The sequence below is a fragment of the Littorina saxatilis genome, linkage group LG6, assembly GCF_037325665.1.
Source record: "Littorina saxatilis isolate snail1 linkage group LG6, US_GU_Lsax_2.0, whole genome shotgun sequence".
NCBI classification, from domain to species: domain Eukaryota; kingdom Metazoa; phylum Mollusca; class Gastropoda; order Littorinimorpha; family Littorinidae; genus Littorina; species Littorina saxatilis.
The window spans coordinates 41,925,067-41,943,923 of record NC_090250.1 but is presented as its reverse complement, the minus strand read 5'-3'; the positions used below and the strand labels follow the sequence as shown (position 1 = coordinate 41,943,923).

Sequence of the window (18,857 nt, the reverse complement as noted above, 5' to 3'; positions counted from 1 at the left end):
ATACGACTGGGGTACGTCGTGTACGTATCGTGAGCAGAGTGCGCCGTCACGTTAGACGAGGAGGGTGGCAGCCTGCGTCTACGAAGGTGAACAGCGACGAGAGAAGCATCGGAGGTGCAGTAGAGACTGTGTTCTTTTAGAAGACTACATTCGTCTACGTTCGGGGCTGTGAAAGAATACAGACGAACGCACCGGAAAAGACCAGAATGGCTGAGTTCTGGGGAAAAGGAATTGAACTGGGACTAAAAGGCAAGCAGTTGACGGAGTTCGTCGAGTCCCAGACACGACTGCTGGCGCAGCGTGAAGAAAGACAAGCGCAGCGTGAAGAAAGACAAGCGCAGCGTGAAGATAAAGAAAGACAAGCGCAGCGTGAAGAAAAAGAAAGACAAGCGCAGCGTGAAGAAAGAGAAAGAGAAGCACAGCGTGAAGAAAGGCAAATTGAGCTGAAACGCTTAGAGCTCCAAATAGAAATGGAGACGAAGCGTTTAGAGCTTCAGACAGAAATGGTGCGTGTTCAAAATGAGCACGAGGCACCACGCCAAAGAGATAACCAGCAGCAAATGTTACACAGGGCACCGAAACTTCCAGCATTCGCTGACGGGAAGGACCAGATCGACTGCTACCTTGCAAGATTCGAGAGGTTCGCTGAGAGTGCTAGATGGCAGCGCGACGACTGGGCGATTCAACTCAGCGCACATTTGACTGGGGCAGCACTTGAGGTCTACACTAGACTCTCAAATGATGACGCCAGAGACTATGATGTACTGAAGGAAGCTCTGTTGCGTTGCTACAACTTCACTGAAAGGGGCTACCGTCAACGCTTCCGCGAATGCCAGCCATTGTCTGGAGAGACACCGAGCCAGTTTGTGGAGCGCCTGTCGTCATACCTGCAGAAGTGGGTGGAGTTATCAGGTGAAGAGCAGTCATACGAGAGTCTGCGGGACTTGATCGTGAAGGAGCAGTTCCTTAATGCCTGCCCGAAGGACCTGGCGACCCGCTTGGAAGAGCAAAAACTGCGGGGTTTGAAGGACATTACTGATGCTGCTGAGCGTTATCTCATTGCTCATGGAAGGACCCTGGGGACGTCAAAGTCATCGAAACCTTTCCAGAAGAGCGGGAACCAGGGAAACCAACCTGCCAAGGGACAAACTGAGTCCGCACCATCATCCAATGAAGGGCAGAACATAACGTGTTTCCATTGCAATGCCAAGGGTCACCGAGTCGCCAACTGTCCCCAAAAGAAAAATAACGGACATGTCAATGACAAAGCGCAAGAACATCGACGGAGATATTACGACAACAAGAGGCAAACGAGTGGCTCGAACCAACAAGTATGTGCGAGCAGCGTCATACTACCAAGGGCTGCCGAGCAAGTGGATACACCATCGGACGTGGAAGAATGTCTATCTGATGGCCAGCTTCTACTCGCTAATGGCAAGTCAATCTCTGTCGTCGCCAGCGCAGCTGTGTCAGTGTCGAACATGCCCGTGTCGAAGGGATTTGTTGAGAAGCAGGAAGTGACTGTTCTCAGAGATTCGGGCTGCAATGGAGTCATTGTCAAAGAGGATCTGGTGCCAACAGAGAAGTTCACTGGTGACTTCAAGTGGACGCTCATGGCTGACAGCAAATGCGTGAAGGCACCAGTGGTAAAAATCCAGATCGATACTCCATACTTCACCGGAGAAGTTGAGGCCGTCTGCCTGAAGAAGCCCTTGTACGATCTACTAATTGGGAACATTGGGGGTGCGAGACGTCCTGATGACCCTGATTTCGAATGGAGAATGGGCTCAGCTCAGCCTGCTGCTGAGGAGGAAGACCCACTGCCATTCGCGAATGAAGATATCAGCGAACTGTTACGAGATGACAGAGCAACTGTGCATCGCCGCGACCAGCCGCAGGTTGTAAGCGCTGTGACGACCAGAGCCCAGGCGAAGAAGGACAAAACAACTACGCCACTCAGGGTCACCAACAGTTCTGCAACTGCTGTCGTGGACAGGGATCAGCTGATTCAGCTACAGGAAGCTGATTCGACCTTAACAAAGTACAGGAGTCGTCCTGTCAAGGAGATGACTAAGGGCGAAGGCACTGTGCAATTTGAAGTGAAGGCCAAGATTCTGTACAGAGTGTTCCAGCACCCGAGAGTCAACGGTGGGAAGCCATTACGTCAAGTTCTGGTGCCTCAACCACTTAGGCGCCAGGTGATGGAGGTGGCCCACGACTCTATTATGGGAGGTCACCTGGGTGTCAAGAAGACATCGGACAGAATCCAGGCTGCGTTTTACTGGCCAGGATTGCATGCAGATGTGACTCGATTCTGCCGATCGTGCGATATTTGCCAGAAAACCATACCTCGAGGAAGGGTCCCGAAAGTGCCGTTGCAGAAGATGCCTTTGATCGACCGACCTTTCAAGAGGGTGGCCATTGACCTCATCGGCGAGATCAAACCGCCAAGTGAAGAGGGTCATCGTTGGGTACTGACCCTGGTAGACTATGCAACCAGGTACCCAGAAGCCGTGCCTCTGAAGAAAATTGACACCGAGACTGTTGCCGAGGCACTTGTGGACATTTTCAGCAGAATTGGGGTTCCTGAAGAGATCCTCACAGACCTGGGGACACAGTTTGTCTCTGAATGCATGGAAGAGGTCAACAGGCTGCTGAGCATTCGTCACTTGACTACGACACCCTATCACCCGATGTGCAATGGGCTGGTCGAAAAATTCAATGCGACGCTGAAGTCCACGCTGAAGAAACTATGCAGTGAGCAGCCAAGGCAGTGGCATCGCTACATCAATGCCTTGCTATTTGCATACAGGGAGGTGCCACAAGAGTCCACTGGATTCTCCCCGTTCGAGCTGATGTACGGGCGGACCGTGAGAGGCCCGATGCAAATACTAAAGGAATTGTGGACGAAAGATGTGGACACACCTGAAGTGAAGAACAGTTACCAGTACGTGTTCGACTTGCGAGAGAAACTGGAGGAGACTCTCGAGATTGCGAGAGAAAACTTGAGAAAGTCTCAGGATAGCGGAAAGCACTACTACGACCGCAAAGCCGTAAACAGGAAGTTTACACCAGGTAACAAAGTGCTGATACTGCTTCCCACTGATCACAACAAACTACTGATGCAGTGGAAAGGCCCATACGAGGTTGAGGCCGTGGTAGGGATCAACGACTACAAGGTGAATGTCGGCAAGAAGTCCAAGATCTACCACGCTAACCTCCTGAAACTGTATGTGGAGAGACCTCCGGAAGCAGTACAGGTCGCAGCAAGTGTGGAAGAACCAGCCGAACTAGACGAGTTCGACGGCGAGGAACTACTGGAGTTGGGAGACCTCCACAAGAAAGAGGGAGTGGATGACGTCAAGTTAGGACCTGACCTGACAGAAGATCAGCAGAAGGAGCTGCATGATTTTATGGGCGACTTCACCCATAGGTTCTCTGATGTTCCAGGCTCTACGTCCTTGGTCGAACATGAAGTCCACCTCACATCTGACGTTCCTGTTCGCTCAAAACCATACCCTATCCCGTTTCAGGCTCGGGAATCCTTGAAGAAGGACATCGACAACATGTTGAAGATGGGGGTCATCCGTGAGTCATCATCCCCTTACTCATCTCCCGTTGTTGTTGTCAAGAAGAAAGACGGTACAAACAGGGTATGCATTGACTTCAGGAAAGTGAATAAAATTACCGTGTTTGACCCTGAACCAATGCCGACGGCGGCTGATCTGTTCCGACGGTTGACTGGCAGTAAGATCTTCTCAAAGATCGATCTCAGCAAGGGATATTGGCAGATTCCTGTGCGCGAAGAGGACATACCAAAAACCGCCTTTGCAACTCCAGACGGAACGTATGAGTGCCTGCGGATGCCTTTTGGCATGGTGAACAGTGGTGCTACCCTGAAGAGGGGAATGCGAAAAATGCTCAAAGGAATGAAGAATGTTGTGTACTACTGGGATGATCTGCTAGTCCACACGGAGACCTTTGAGGAGCATCTGGAGACTTTGAGGGAATTGTTTTCCCGCCTGACAAAAGCTAATCTGACCGTGAGACCCAGCAAGTGCATTTTGGGGACCGACAACGTTGACTTCATAGGTCATTCACTGAAAGAAGGTCAAAAGGGGCTTTTGTTGGAAAACGTCACCAAGATCCTCAATGCGCCACGTCCTGAAACCAAGAAGCAGGTGCGATCCTTCCTTGGATTGGCTGGGTACTACAGAGAGTTCATTCCAAACTTCGCCGCCATAACGGCGCCTTTGTCGGACATGACCCGAAAAGGATGCCCCAACCGAATACTCTGGGGACCAGCTCAGGAGAAGGCATACCAGACCGTGCGCGACCTGATGTCACGAGACCCGGTGCTACGCCTTCCTGATACTGCCAAAGAGTTCATCTTGCGTACAGACGCATCGGACGAAGGGATCGGCGCCATGCTGATGCAAGAGCATGAAGGTAAACCGTTTCCGGTCAGCTATGCCAGCAAGAAGCTGTCAGGAGCCGAGAAGAACTACTCGACCATGGAGAAAGAGTGTTTAGCCATTGTGTGGGGAATCAAGAAATTTGAACTCTACCTCCAAGGGGTGAAATTCGTGCTTCAGACTGATCACAAACCCCTCACCTACCTGAACTCTGCGAAGTTTGTGAATAATCGTATCATGAGGTGGGTGATGTACTTGCAGAACTTTGATATGCGAGTGGAATCGATCAAAGGTTCAGACAATGTTGGAGCAGATTTTCTCAGCCGAGTATGTGAGTAAAACTGTGTTCATTCTCCAACAGACTAATGTACATACCTGGATTTCAATCTGTTATGTATACATAATATGTGTACAGGTAACGTTTCAATGATTGAAAGAAATTAGGTAAATTTCTTCTGGTGTTGGGGGTAATGTTAGGAAACGCTACCGTTGCTGAGCTTTGGTTCAGTTTTGTGTGTTGCATGTAGTTGACTTATTTGTACTTTGTGGGAAAGTACCGATATTGTATTTTGTAAACACAATATTTATGCTTGGACGAGAATGCAGGTGAACTTTCTAGTCCTGTCAAAACAAGTTGTTTACCGTGCTGTTTTGGTCGTGAGTTCGTGGCGTTCGTTCGGATTAAGTGTGTCGGCGCTTTTGATGTACGTCATAAGAGAATGTTGCTAGTTTAGTCCATGCACGGCTCGTATAATGTAGTTGTATCGTGTTCGGTCTGGAATATTCTCGAGATTGAGTATTTACTATATATGCCAGCGCGATTTGAATGTTAAAAAAGCTTCTATTTGAGTTCTGCTACGTTGTGCAGTTGTATGTATTGAATGCTGAATAAATCCTCGAACTCAATTTGACGAGTTGTTTTCTGCTGCTGCGAAGACGGGCGACGTAGAATAAAAGAACACAACTATACGACATTTGAGAACTTGTGGCAATCTCAAGTGTCGTGTAACAGTAACAGTTTAAGAAAACTTTGCAAGTTGGAGACGCCCATGTCATTCTTAAAAAAAAACACGTTACAAATCTAAGAGTCAACAGAAAAAGCAAAATTGAATGCATTCACTATCCACGGTTCTATGTTCCATCAGACTTTATTGACGCAATATTGATAATTTATTGGATACATGTCAACAGTTTATTTGGGCACAACTGCCTGGCACCTAGAACCTCCATACGTCATTTTGTCGCATTTACGGCAGTATGTCCACAACGTTAAAGTCTGCTTGGTAATATTATTCTACCCCATAGTCGAAGAGTGCAACTTTTGTAACGGTTTAAAAAAAACTTTGCACGTTAGAAACGCCCATGTCATTCTTGAGACAACACGTCAGACTTAAAAGTTAAAGGCACAGTAAGCCTCCCGTAAACCATCACAGATACGGTCAGGCTTTTACACAAAGTACAAACACCCTTTCATTTAAACACTCACCGATTGAGAACATCCCAGGTGCCAAGAGCGAACAATTTTCAAAGAATTTATTTTTGCGTGGTTTATCTTACCCCTGAGCCATCGTGAACCCGTGTGATCCAGTTTCCCTTTTTCACAATGTAGTCGTCAGTTAGTCATTTGAATGCGACTCGATGTGAGCTTATCTACAATAGCACGTTTTTATGCACGAAACAAACGGATGTGGTTCACAAGAACTCTAGCGATGGCTTTTCACTGTTGAGAGGAACGGCGATATGCCGCATAAACCGTACGGTCTGCTACGACCCTTGCGTGACCCTGCTTCTGGGCTTTTCTTTTTTCAAACTTTCACAACTTCGAATTGCACTGATCTTGTCTTGATGAAAAAAGAATTCTTTCATGATCAAAGAATGTTTGTGTAACAAGCTGTCAATTTATCATTTAGATTTTAAAAGTTAAGTCTAGCGCAAAAACGCACCACGGTCCAAAAACATTCTGATAATCATCGATCCACGGCTATCGCCAGTTTAAGGGAAGTAACTCATTTTTGACCTGAGTTCAGGATGGGTCCAAAAAGTGTTCGAGACAATCTGCAAAATTAATTCTTTAAAAATTGCTCGCTCTTTACGTAGGGCACCTAGGATGTTCCCGTTTGGTGAGCGTTCAAATGGAAGGGTGTTTGTACTGTGTGTAAAAGCCTGACACTATCTGTGATGGTTTACGGGAGGCTTACTGTCCGGGCGTGATTTCCGGGATATTCAGCATAACAGCCGTCCAGCACCAAAACGAGGCGCCATTGTTGTAAAGGGCCAAGTCCACGAAAATAAATTCTTTGAAAATTTCTCACGCTCGACAGAAAGCAGCCAGGATGTTCCCGTTCGGTGAGCGTTTAAATGGAAGTATGCTTGTACTGTATGTAGACGCTCGGGGAGCTCTGTGATGGTTTACGGGAGGCTTACTGTGCCTTTAAAATCAAAAGCGTACAGTTTTCGTGGACTTTTTCCAATCTCGTCCTGCTTTCTTTGTACGACTGGATAGGATCTGCATGGGGGGAACTTCTGCAGACAAAACAAAGGCAGGGCAAGTAGACAAAACTATGTCAAAGGGTCGAAATTGAATCCAGAATGCAAACGACCTGGCAGTCCCCATAGCAGGAAGTGTAAAGAACTCATTTGCAGATCTCGTGTCAGCCAACGTTGGTAGATGTCTCGGGAGACCTAATCTGTATTCACGTTCAACTTGTGATGATGGCTCGCCGAGACTTAAAGTGATTCGTTCTGAGCTCTTTGGCGCCTGAAGACATAATTTAAGGCAAGTACAGGTCACCGAGCTCACACTAGAAGAGAAGAGTGGGTGTGCCAACACTAGACTAAACCAGTGTGTGTCCGTATCGGTTTACACTTTTTAGAAATAAAGTCCATACAGACAGAATGGGGTTCAAACAAACGGGACTATGGTGTGTTTTCCAGGGCCGGACTACTGGGGGGGTTATGGGGGTTGCGCAACCCCCCCCCCTAGCCTAAACATGTACCTTACTTATTTAATTTTTTTATTATTATTGCTTATTTTATGCCGTTTCATGCAAGGAGCGACCATTTTCCTATCTCAGAATATGACCTACCCGTCAGCTTCAGGGGGCTTCACCCCCTGAACCCCACAACGAGGGGGGGGAGGGGGTGGGTTCTAGGGTTTCCGGACCCCCCCCCCAGCCAAAAAATAAAAATATTGAATGAGGTATGCATTTCTTTATTTTACATTGAGTTTCAATTTTTGGGGTATTAATCAGTGACAAAATCTGCTGCCTGAAACTGGTAATGATCATCCTCAGAATGCACCAGATTGCACCATTTTGCATCCTTTTTTTCAAAATTTTCCGGGGGGGCATGCTAGGCGCTTTGCGCCGTCGGCTCGGCGCTTCGCACCCATATCTTCACAATCTACTTTTGAAAAAAACCAGTCATAAAATGAACTGATCCGCCCCTGCCACCAGGGGGGACATCCCCCTGGGCCACCACTGGCAACCCCCCCCCCTCCTCTTCGCCTAGTCCGGCCCTGTTTTCCCCCAAAAAATCTATATCTTATTGTATAAGTCAGAAAAAAACTTGTCTTAGCTTTTAACATATGAAATAATGTATTTAGCTGGTCTCCTGTGAAGCAATACAATTGGTCTGGAAACAGTTAATTTACAACGGGTATTTTTCTCTCTGTCCGTCCCTATTGTTATAAAACAGTTTTCATAGAACGTGAAAATGTGCGTGCGTTTGAGCACCATGCGTTTGTGTTCATGCTAACGTGTGAGAGAGTGTGTATGTGTGTGCGTGCGTGTGTGCGTGCGTGCGTGCGTGCGCGTGCGTGTGTGTGTGTATGTGTGTGTCAGCACGTACGTGCGCGTGTGCATGATTATGCATGGGCGTTCATTCATTTGTATTCGTTCTTACATTCATCTTTTTATATTTAGTCAAGTTTTGACTAAATATTTTAACATCGAGGGGGAATCGAAACGAGGGTATGGTGTATGTGCGTGCGTGTGTGCGTGTGTGTGTGTGTGTGTAGAGCGATTCAGAGTAAACTACTGGACCGATCTTTATGAAATTTGACATGAGAGTTCCTGGGTATGAAATCCCCGAACGTTTTTTTCATTTTTTTGATAAATGTCTTTGATGACATCATATCCGGCTTTTCGTGAAAGTTGAGGCGGCACTGTCACGCCCTCATTTTTCAACCAAATTGGTTGAAATTTTGGTCAAGTAATCTTCGACGAAGCCCGGACTTCGGTATTGCATTTCAGCTTGGTGGCTTAAAAATTAATTAATGACTTTGGTCATTAAAAATCGGAAAATTGTAAAAAAAAATAAAAATTTATAAAACGATCCAAATTTACGTTTATCTTATTTTCCATCATTTGCTGATTCCAAAAACATATAAATATGTTATATTCGGATTAAAAACAAGCTCTGAAAATTAAATATATAAAAATTATTATCAAAATTAAACTGTCGAAATCAATTTAAAAACACTTTCATCTTATTCCTTGTCGGTTCCTGATTCCAAAAACATATAGATATGATATGTTTGGATTAAAAACACGCTCAGAAAGTTAAAACAAAGAGAGGTACAGAAAAGCGTGCTATCCTTCTTAGCGCAACTACTACCCCGCTCTTCTTGTCAATTTCACTGACTATGCCGTGAGCGGTGGACTACGAGTATACGGTCTTGCTGCGTTGCATTGCGTTCAGTTTCATTCTGTGAGTTCGACAGCTACTTGACTAAATATTGTATTTTCGCCTTACGCGACTTGTTACTTTTCTGTAGGCCAAGTTTCATTTGTCGTTGTGCAGTCGCCATTGTTTAATACGTGCTGTCTGTTTTACAGCGGGCAGTTTTTCCTGCGTGAAAGCCTACTTCGTGCTGCAGCGAGACGTGGGATTTTACGTCATTCAGGTGTACGTACCTTCCGTGCTGATCGTCATCCTGTCCTGGGTGTCCTTCTGGCTGGACGTGGAAGCCATACCTGCCAGGTGAGGGGCGAACGTGAACACACACAATACAAAACCGTCATAAAATAAATTTGAAAGAAAACATAAGAAAGTCGAACATTCACAAGTACTTTGACCTGTCGATCTTTAAAGTGGACGAACATGAGACACAACAAACAAGAATTGTTTGTTCGTTCATGGGCTGAAACTCCCACGGCTTTTACGTGTATGACAGTTTTTACCCCGCCATTTAGGCAGCCATACGCCGCTTTCGGAGGAAGCATGCTGGGTATTTTCGTGTTTCTATAACCCACCGAACTCTGACATGGATTACAGGATCTTTTTCGTGCGCACTTGGTCGTGTGCTTGCGTGTACACGCGGGGGTGTTCGGACACCGAGGAGAGTCTGCACACAAAGTTGACTCTGAGAAATAAATCTCTCGCCGAACGTGGGGACGAACTCACGCTGACAGCGGCCGACTGGATACAAATCCAGCGCGCCCCCCAACAACAAACTAGAATGATGGTTATCTTAGAATGTGATTGAGATTTTTCCAAGTTGGGCGCAACAATCTTCTGAATCACATTCGAAAATAAGTGGCATAAAATCATTGTTTTGTTTGGTGTGTCTCTTGTTTGTCTATTTTAAAGGCCGATGCTACAAAAAATGTATTATTATTATTTAAATTTTAATTAGATCTGCCGAGGATTTAATATCAGATACGAGCATTCAAATCTAAAATCAGCAATGTGACTGCTTCCTGTACACAGTGACACCCCCCCCCCCCCCCTGAATTGATTCCGTGAGTAACAACCAATTAATGTCAGACTGGGTAATCAGTTCTTCAAATTATTCCTACTCTGCATAGAAAGCTGTCAGACTGCTTATGTGACCCTCCACCACGAAATGAGTCGCATGTCGCCTCACGCGGTTCTGCGCTAGGCATAAATAATATAAGTCCGGGGGGTGTCTAGTAACAGTGTGAGGGTCACCATAGTCACAGGCTTATAACTCGAAAAGTTTTCACTCTTTTCTAAAACGGTTTTCACCACTGGATAGAGAATAAAAAACGCTTTCAGAAAATGTAAAAATATGAAAATCATGAAAAGGTGACATGCGACTCATTCCGTGTTGGAGGGTCACTTATTGTTGGTATCGGTCCAAGTGGAAGGATGGGGGGTATATCAAAGGTCGTGTGCATGATCGTTTTAGAGGGAATACACCGTTTAAGTGAAGAAGAAAAAAACATATGCAACTGCAAAACAGTAATTACACGATGAAAATGTGAACTTGCTTTCAGTGTCAGTTGTAGTTGTTGGAGGGTTCTTCCGAGATCCCAAACTGTTGCCGAAGCAACGTTTACATTCTTCTTTTTAGTTTACTTATTTCTTTGCTGGAATATAAAACCAATCTTCGAAATCATTCGACCAAAATCAGATAAAAGAGCTACGAAAATAAAACCGGACGGAAAATTATAAAAATGTTTGCGCGTATGAAAATGATCCCCGTAGAATCTCGTAGAAATCAAAGCCGCTGCAGTCTTCCTGTTTCTCAAGATGATTGATTTTATGTCCTTGATTCTGTCAACCCTTCGCCAGAACGTTACAGCGCTGGATCCCTTGTGGAATTCTATGATATGATATATCTGTCTCCAAGAACCCCTGAAATTGTGTCCAGCACTCCCTTAAGCCCAAAAGACCCGGATGCGCTGGCAAGAAAGAGGCCTTATGGGATTACTATATTTCCACTAACGGCAGTCGTTGCATCGAATGCTGTCAGCGATAAATGTCGTGAAATGCTTCATGCCGTCTATCGGTGCGTGGGTCTGACGATTTCACTGGAAAAATTGCGACAGCAACTGAAAATGATGCGCGTATCTTGTGAAGAATTCCTGTTGAGTATGGGTTTGCTCGAGTATATTATATATTTTCCAGAAAATCTGTATGTTATGGACTTAACACGTGAAATCTCAAGTGGGTTCAAATAAAAGATACCCCGTCTGGGTTAGACACTCGTTTCATCCATATATGCATGAAAGAAACATTTTTCTACCATCGATCCGATCACTATAGAAGCATCTTTTAGAGGGTTATGTTGTTGAATTATCCCTGTTACTTTAAATAGATTATTATAGTTACTCGTGTGGTAACTTTATATGACTGATTGAAAATAAAAATAAAAAACAAGAGGCGAAGTCTTCAAGGCTCCCGTAAGAAATCGACAAACAGTAACACAAACTCAATCACTCCGTCACACATGCACACACACAGTAAGCATAGGTGACACGGTGCAAGAATGGGAGACGCTAGATCTAGATCTGTCTGTCTGTAGCCTACTTACGGGGACACGACTGCCAGATCGACACTGCGCTTTCGACAGCGCTTCCTCGCGCAGACACTGAAAACACGCTGTGCAGATCAACCTGTAGGAAATCTCCTTTGGTATCATCTTTATCTATTTTTCTGGAGCCGCTACGAAACCGAACAATGTGAAATCGTCTTCCCCGAATCGGCGAATGCAGATCGGTTAGAACTGAAAAGGGAATCTATACCACAATCCTTCACGCGATCTGACCTAACCTTGACCCCTGACCTGGTCTACATACCACACACAACACAAACCAGTCACCTGTTTTTACCCCCCAAAAAAAACCACCACCCGTTTTCTTTGGATACACACTTTAACTACATACGTGCCGACGAAATGTTGATCATTGCTTCAATACTTTGAAGCTGTTGCTTGGATAATAACCCGGTAAAATTAGTATTTCGGTGTTCAGTCAAATGTTAAAGCTTCTATCACACACGCACGCACGCACAGACAGACAAAAGTTAGCATCGCATAGGCTATACTTACGTGAACCAAAAATGTCCACTAAAAAAATACCGGACCAAACTTTTGAATACATAATAATAATAATAATAATAATAATAATAATAATAATAATAATAATAATAATACGAATATTTATAACGCGCACATATCTCACCAACAGGCGACTCAAGGCGCACATACACTCGTTCACACACACGGAGACTTAAAGTCACTAGCACACACACACCATCAACCATTAAAATATGTACAGTTATTCAGGGTGGGATGGGGTGGGCAGTGTAGAATGCATGGATTATTTGGAAAAAGGGAATGTCTTGAGTGCAGATTTGAATGATTCGAGGGACTGTTGTTGACGGAGGGGGAGAGGTAGTGTGTTCCATTGGCTAGGTGCATTTTGATTTGTAATTACTTTTTTGTAGCAGCATCTTTGAACGTTCAGGAATAACTCTTTTTTGAAATAAAATGACTGCTAACAATCCAAAATAAATGTAATGGAATATTTAATTCAAGACAAAATTCAACATTCACTAGTACGTCGACCTATCGGTCTGTGAATCTTTTACACTCGACATCAGCCATTGTTGATATCAAAGAAACGATATATAACTGAGCTAAGTCCATTGTTTTGGGTTTAACATCTCCTTTTTATTTGTTTGTAGTTCCTCTTCAAAACCGTTCGGTCGACGTAAGAGTGATTGTTCAGTTGTGTCTGGAATTAAAATATTCCATTGACTAATTTTTTTAAATTTTTTTTAAGAACTCTTTCATGCTTGTAATCGTAATATCGTCAGTCTTGCAACAAAAACATTTAATCATCCACCCGTGACAGAATCTCACTGGGAGTGCTGACTGTGCTGACCATGACGACCCAGAGCACGGGTGCCCGCTCCTCGCTACCCAGGGTATCCTATGTCAAGGCCATCGACGTCTGGATGTCCACCTGTCTCTTCTTCGTCTTCGCCTCCTTATTGGAGTTCGCCTACATCAACGTTCTGGCGCGACGACGCTTCCCCTACGCCTGCCTGAGGGGGGCCAGCTCCAGGAGCACCAATGAGGAAGGGCAAGCTCTGCAACCTGGAGCGGGGGTAAGGAGTGCTGACATTACTGGAGGGATAAGGGCAAAGATAAAGGGGATATAGCGTAGAGCCTATGTCAACGTTCTGGTGCCACGAACGCTTTCCCTACGCCTGCCTGAGGGGGTCCAGCTCCAGGAGACCCCATGAGGAGGGGCAAGCTCTGCAACCTGGAGCGGGGATAAGAAGTGCTGACATTACTAGATGGAGAGGGACGAACATAAGGGGTATTATAGGGGACATCCTAAATCAACGTTCTGGTGTGGCGACGTTGTTCATACGAGAGAGTCCAGCTCGAGAAGCACCCATGAGGAGGGGCAAGCTCTGCAACCTAGACCAGGGGTAAGAGGTCTTGACATTATTAAGGGGCGAAGATAAGGGGTATATAGGGTACAGCCAACATAATCGTTCTGGTGCGGCGACGATTTCCCTACGCCTGTATTAGAGGGTCTAACTCGAGGAACACCCATGAAGAAGGGCAATCTCTGCAACCTGGACCAGGGGTAAAAGGTCTTGACATTATTAAGGGGCGAAGATAAGGGGTATATAGGGTACAGCCAACATAAACGTTCTGGTGCGGCCACGATTTCCCTACGCCTGTATTAGAGGGTCTAGCTCGAGGAACACCCATGAGGACGGGCAAGCTCTGCAACTTGGAACGGGGGTAAGAAGTCCTGACATTACTAAGGGGCGAAGATAAGGGGTATAGCCTACATCAAGAGCGGACTACGCTTTCCCTACGCCTGTATTAGAGGGTCCAGCACCAGGACCACCTACGAGGAAGGGCAAGCTCTGCAACCTGGAACGGGGGTAAGAAGTGCTGACATTACTAAGGGGCGAAGGTAAGGGGTATGGTGAACATAACCTAAATCAACGTTCTGTTGCGACGATCCCTTTCCCTGCGCCTGTGTAAGAGGGTCCAGCATCAAGAGCGGACTACGCTTTCCCTACGCCTGTATTAGAGGGTCCAGCACCAGGACCACCTACGAGGAAGGGCAAGCTCTGCAACCTGGAACGGGGGTAAGAAGTGCTGACATTACTAAGGGGCGAAGGTAAGGGGTATTGTGAACAGCCTAAATCAACGTTCTGTTGCGACGATCCCTTTCCCTGCGCCTGTGTAAGAGGGTCCAGCTCGAGGAGCACCAATGAGGAAGGGCAAGCTCTGCAACCTGGAACGGGTGTAAGGAGTCCTGACATTACTACACTGTACATTGAATATCGTGTACAATGCGTGCTACTTTTTCCAGTAGAATTTGATAGTATCTCACACAGTGTTTACAACTGGTTGCAAAAAGTGGGTTAAACTAAGGAACACTTCCGTTTAGAGTGTATATGGAGAGGGCCGGGCGAAGATAAGGGGTATATACGGTACAGTCTACATCAACGTGCTGGCGCGACGACGCTTTCCCTACACCTGTGTAAGAGGGTCCAGCTCGAGAATGGCGATGAATTGATGGAGGGTGTAGGACTCTAGTTAGTTCGCATATAACAGTGTGTCGTCATTTCTGCTTTCATTTTGACATCAACTTGCCATTTGGCACCAGTAACCCCTGTGTGTGTGTGTGTGTGTGTGTGTGTGTGTGTGTGTGTGTGTGTGTGTGTGTGTGTGTGTGTGTGTGTGTGTGTGTGTGTGTGTGTGTGTGTGTGTGTGTGTGTGTGTGTGTGTGAGTGTGTGTGTGTGTGTGCTTCCGCTCGTGTAAGCGTTTGATTGCTTGTATGTATGTGCGCGCATGCGTTTGTGTGTGTTTCCGCACAGACTCAACAGAAGGAGAGCATCGTAGCACTACCAATAACCAACGGAATGTACGGCAAAGCCGGAGCTCGCCTGGTCGACCGGATTGCTCGCTATCTCTTCCCCGGACTCTTCCTCGCCTTCAACTTCGGCTACTGGATCGTCTACATCTTCGTTAAATTCGATAGTGACGCCGACTGAAAGCGATCTTGACACTGTCAAAACAAACATGACATTGTGTCGAAAGTAATAAGGTTCTCTTTGCAAACGAATATGACACTGTGTCAAAACGAACATGCCAATGTGTGAATACGAGCATGATGTTGACTTAATAAAAATTATGACAGTGGAAACACTTCGTGAACATGACGACGAAAACACTATGTGAAAACGAACATGGCGGTGGAAACATTGCGTAAAAACGAACTGTGAAAAAACGAACATAACATAGGAAAAACTGTGCAAAAACGAACATAAAACTGTGGAAACATTTTGTGAAAGACAAACATGACATTGGAAATATTGTGGAAAAACTAACATGACGATGGAAACACTGTGAAAACGAACATGAATCTGTGTGAAAACTGGCTAGAAAATGCCACCAGCACACTGCTGAACTGTTTGACTCGTAACTTGGAAACTTAGGGCCGGTTTCACGAGCCAGGAACACAGTCGGTCAACTGCAGTTTAAAAACAAGTCGCGTAAGGCGAAACTACTACATTTAGTCAAGCTGTCGAACTCACGGAATAAAACTGAACGCACTGTATTTTTTCACCAAGACAGTACAGCTTCGTCAATCCCCGCGAGAAGGAAATCGCTCACCTCCCACGTGCAAAACGCAGTGAAATTAACACGCCAGAATAGCGCGGTAGCGTATTGTGCTAAGCAGGAAAGCGCGCTTTTCTGTATTCTTGTTAACTTTCTGAGCTTGTTTTGAATGCAACCTATCATATCTATATGTTTTTGGAATCAGGAAATGATAAAGAATAAGATGAAATCATTTTTGGATCGATTTCTTAAATTTTAATCGTAAGACTAATTAATCTATTTTTGTTAATTGTGATCACATTTTAAGAGTAAACATGACATATGTAATATTTTTAGCTTCAGAATGTGATGAAGAATACGGTGCAATCAATTTTAAATCTGTTTGCGAAAAATCGATTTTAATGACAACTTTAATGAGCAAACTCATTAATTAATTTGTAAGCCTCCAACCTGAAATGCAATACCAAAGTCCGGGCGTCGTCGAAGATTACTTGACCAAAATTTCAACCAATTGGGTTGAAAAATGAGAGCGTGACAGTGCCGCCTCAACTTTCACGAAAAGCCGGATATGACGTTATCAAAGACATTTATCAAAAAAATGAAAAAAACCGTCTGAAGATACCATACTCAGGATCTCTAATGCTAAGTTTCATGAAGATCGGTCCAGTATTTTCTCTGAATCGCTCTACACACACACACACACACACACACACACACACACACACACACACACACACACACACACACACACATCACGACCCTCGTCTCGATTCCCTCTCTACGTTAAAACATTTAGTCAAAACTTGACTAAATGTAACGAGAGAATTGCAGTATTCCGACGAAACATGAAGAAGATTTCAGTCGACCGACTGTACACTTCGCACGGGAAGTTGCCCGATTACAGTTTTCTGAGATGAACTGTGTTCCACTGCAATCTTTGGACAAAAGGCTATCTTTGTTCCACAGTAGTCCCAAGGCGATAATGGCTCCCTCGCAGTCTTTCGACAAGACGAACCGAGTTCTGCTGCAGTCTTCAGTTAGTGTGTTTTGCGCTACAACGTATCTTTTGACGAACTCGACTCCACTGAAGTCGTCCAGCGATCAGTGATCCCTTGCAGTCTTTCAACAAGACAAACCACACAATCTTCAGTTAGTTTTTCAGCACTGCAATGCACAGACAAAACTTGACTCCACTACAGTCGTCCAGTGATCAGTGCTTCCCTGAAGTATTTCTACGAGACAAACCGTTTTCCGCTGCAGTGTGCAGTTAGTGTGTGCAGCACTGCAACGCACAGACAAAACTCGACTCTACTACTGTCGTCCAGCTACCTGTGCTCCAATGCAGTCTTATGGGCAGAATATACCTGCGCAGTTTCAGCGGCACAGACGACGCACGGCCTATTATTTATGCCGCGATAGGGATTATGACGAGTACTTGGTCTATTTTCCTTTCATGCAACGTGTAGCTGGCTGGGATAAGCTGCAGTACGTCGTCGGTCCTGCTAAAGTTACACATGTGAGCGGAGCCCCTTAGACTGACTCACCGAGGTCCACGCCGGTGTAACACGAAATGTTTACTCCACGAAAAATTTAGGCTACTCCGGAGTAAAAATTTCGTACGAAATTCTTACTCCGAGTAAATTTTTCGTACGAGAAAAGAACTCCCCAAGGCACGAAAAAATGACTCCCTCCACGAAATTTTTACTCCCCATTTTTTTTACTTCCAGTAAAAATCTCGTACGCAAAAATGGGATGCGGGCGAAGGGATAATGCCAATATGTGATCTCGCGCAAACGAATGTCGCGCTACCCTCCCTCCACCCCTTCCACCACCAAGACTAACAGGGGACAAGGGAGTAAAAACTTCGTACACCTGGCATGGAAAGTTAAATTGCTCGTGTTAGGGTGAAGTAATTTATTCGATTTTTATTCGTCAGGGGAGTAACATTTTTGTACGAAATTTTTACTCGTAACTCACCTGTCGTGGGGAGTAATTTTCTCGTGTAATGGGGGAGTACTTTTTTCGTAAAGGGAGTAACATTTTCGTACGAAATTTTTACTCCGGAGTAAAAATCTCGTGGGAGTAATTTTCTCGTGTTACACCGGTGTAACAGGCCATTTTGACACATGGTCAGTTTTGACCGGGAGGTCATTCTGGGCTAGCTGATTTTGACCGGGAGGTCATTCTGGGCTAGCCAATTTTGACCCCCCATTCAGTTTTTACCCCCCCCCCCCCCCCCCTTCAAACTTCAAGAATAAGTACGTTAGGACCTTTTAAAACGAAATATATGTATTATATGCACAAAATTTGTTGGAAATATGATCTAAAAAAAATGTAAATAAATCAATTTAAGAAAAATTAAAAAAAAGTTTTGACGCTTCCTTTGAAACTTCAAGATTAAGTACACTAGGACCTTTTAAAACGAAATGTACGCATAAATGAATGAATCTATGCATCTCCACAAGTTTGGGGTGGGGGTGTCATTCTGGGCTAGACACATCCCCCCAAACCTGTTGAGATACATAGATGCATACATATATGCATACATTTCGTCATGTGAAGTCCTAATGTACTTATTCTTGAAGTTTTAAGGGAAACGTCAAAACTGTTGGTTTTTTTTTAGAGATTTTTAATTTTTATTTTTTTCAATATCATTTTCCAACAAATATTGTCCATATTTACATTTAATTCGTTTTAAAAGGTCTTAAAGTACTTATTCTTGAAGTTTGAAGGGGGGGTCAAAACTGACTGGCCTAGTCAGTTTTGACCGGGGGGTCATTCTGGGCTAGCTGATTTTGACCGGGAGGTCATTCTGGGCTAGCCCAGAATGACACATCCCCCCAAACCTTAGATATACGTAGTTGTATACATATCTGCATAAATATTGTTTCTTAAGGTCTTAATGTACTCATTCTTAAAGTTTGAAGGGGGGTCAAAATTGACTAGGGGGGGGTCAAAACTGACTAGCCCAGAATGACCTCCCGGTCAAAATAGGCTAGCCCAGAATGACCTCCCGGTCAAACTGGGCTGTGTCAAAATAGGCTGCTACACCGGTCTCCAGATGGACTGTGCATCACTGCAAGCTAAAGAC

The 18,857-nt window shown here is 44.9% G+C and overlaps 1 protein-coding gene across 1 annotated transcript in view; it reads left to right on the top strand.

The window, feature by feature from the left end:
* The window catches only part of LOC138969247 (glycine receptor subunit alpha-2-like), a 51,635-nt gene extending 33,691 nt beyond the window's left edge, over positions 1–17,944 (top strand). The window contains exons 7-9 of the mRNA XM_070341993.1: positions 9,254–9,398; positions 13,022–13,277; positions 15,031–17,944. Of these exons, the coding sequence (XP_070198094.1) occupies positions 9,254–9,398; positions 13,022–13,277; positions 15,031–15,198 (569 nt within the window). The 3' untranslated portion in view covers positions 15,199–17,944. The remainder of the gene's footprint in view (positions 1–9,253; positions 9,399–13,021; positions 13,278–15,030) is intronic.
* The last annotated feature ends 913 nt before the right edge of the window (positions 17,945–18,857 follow it).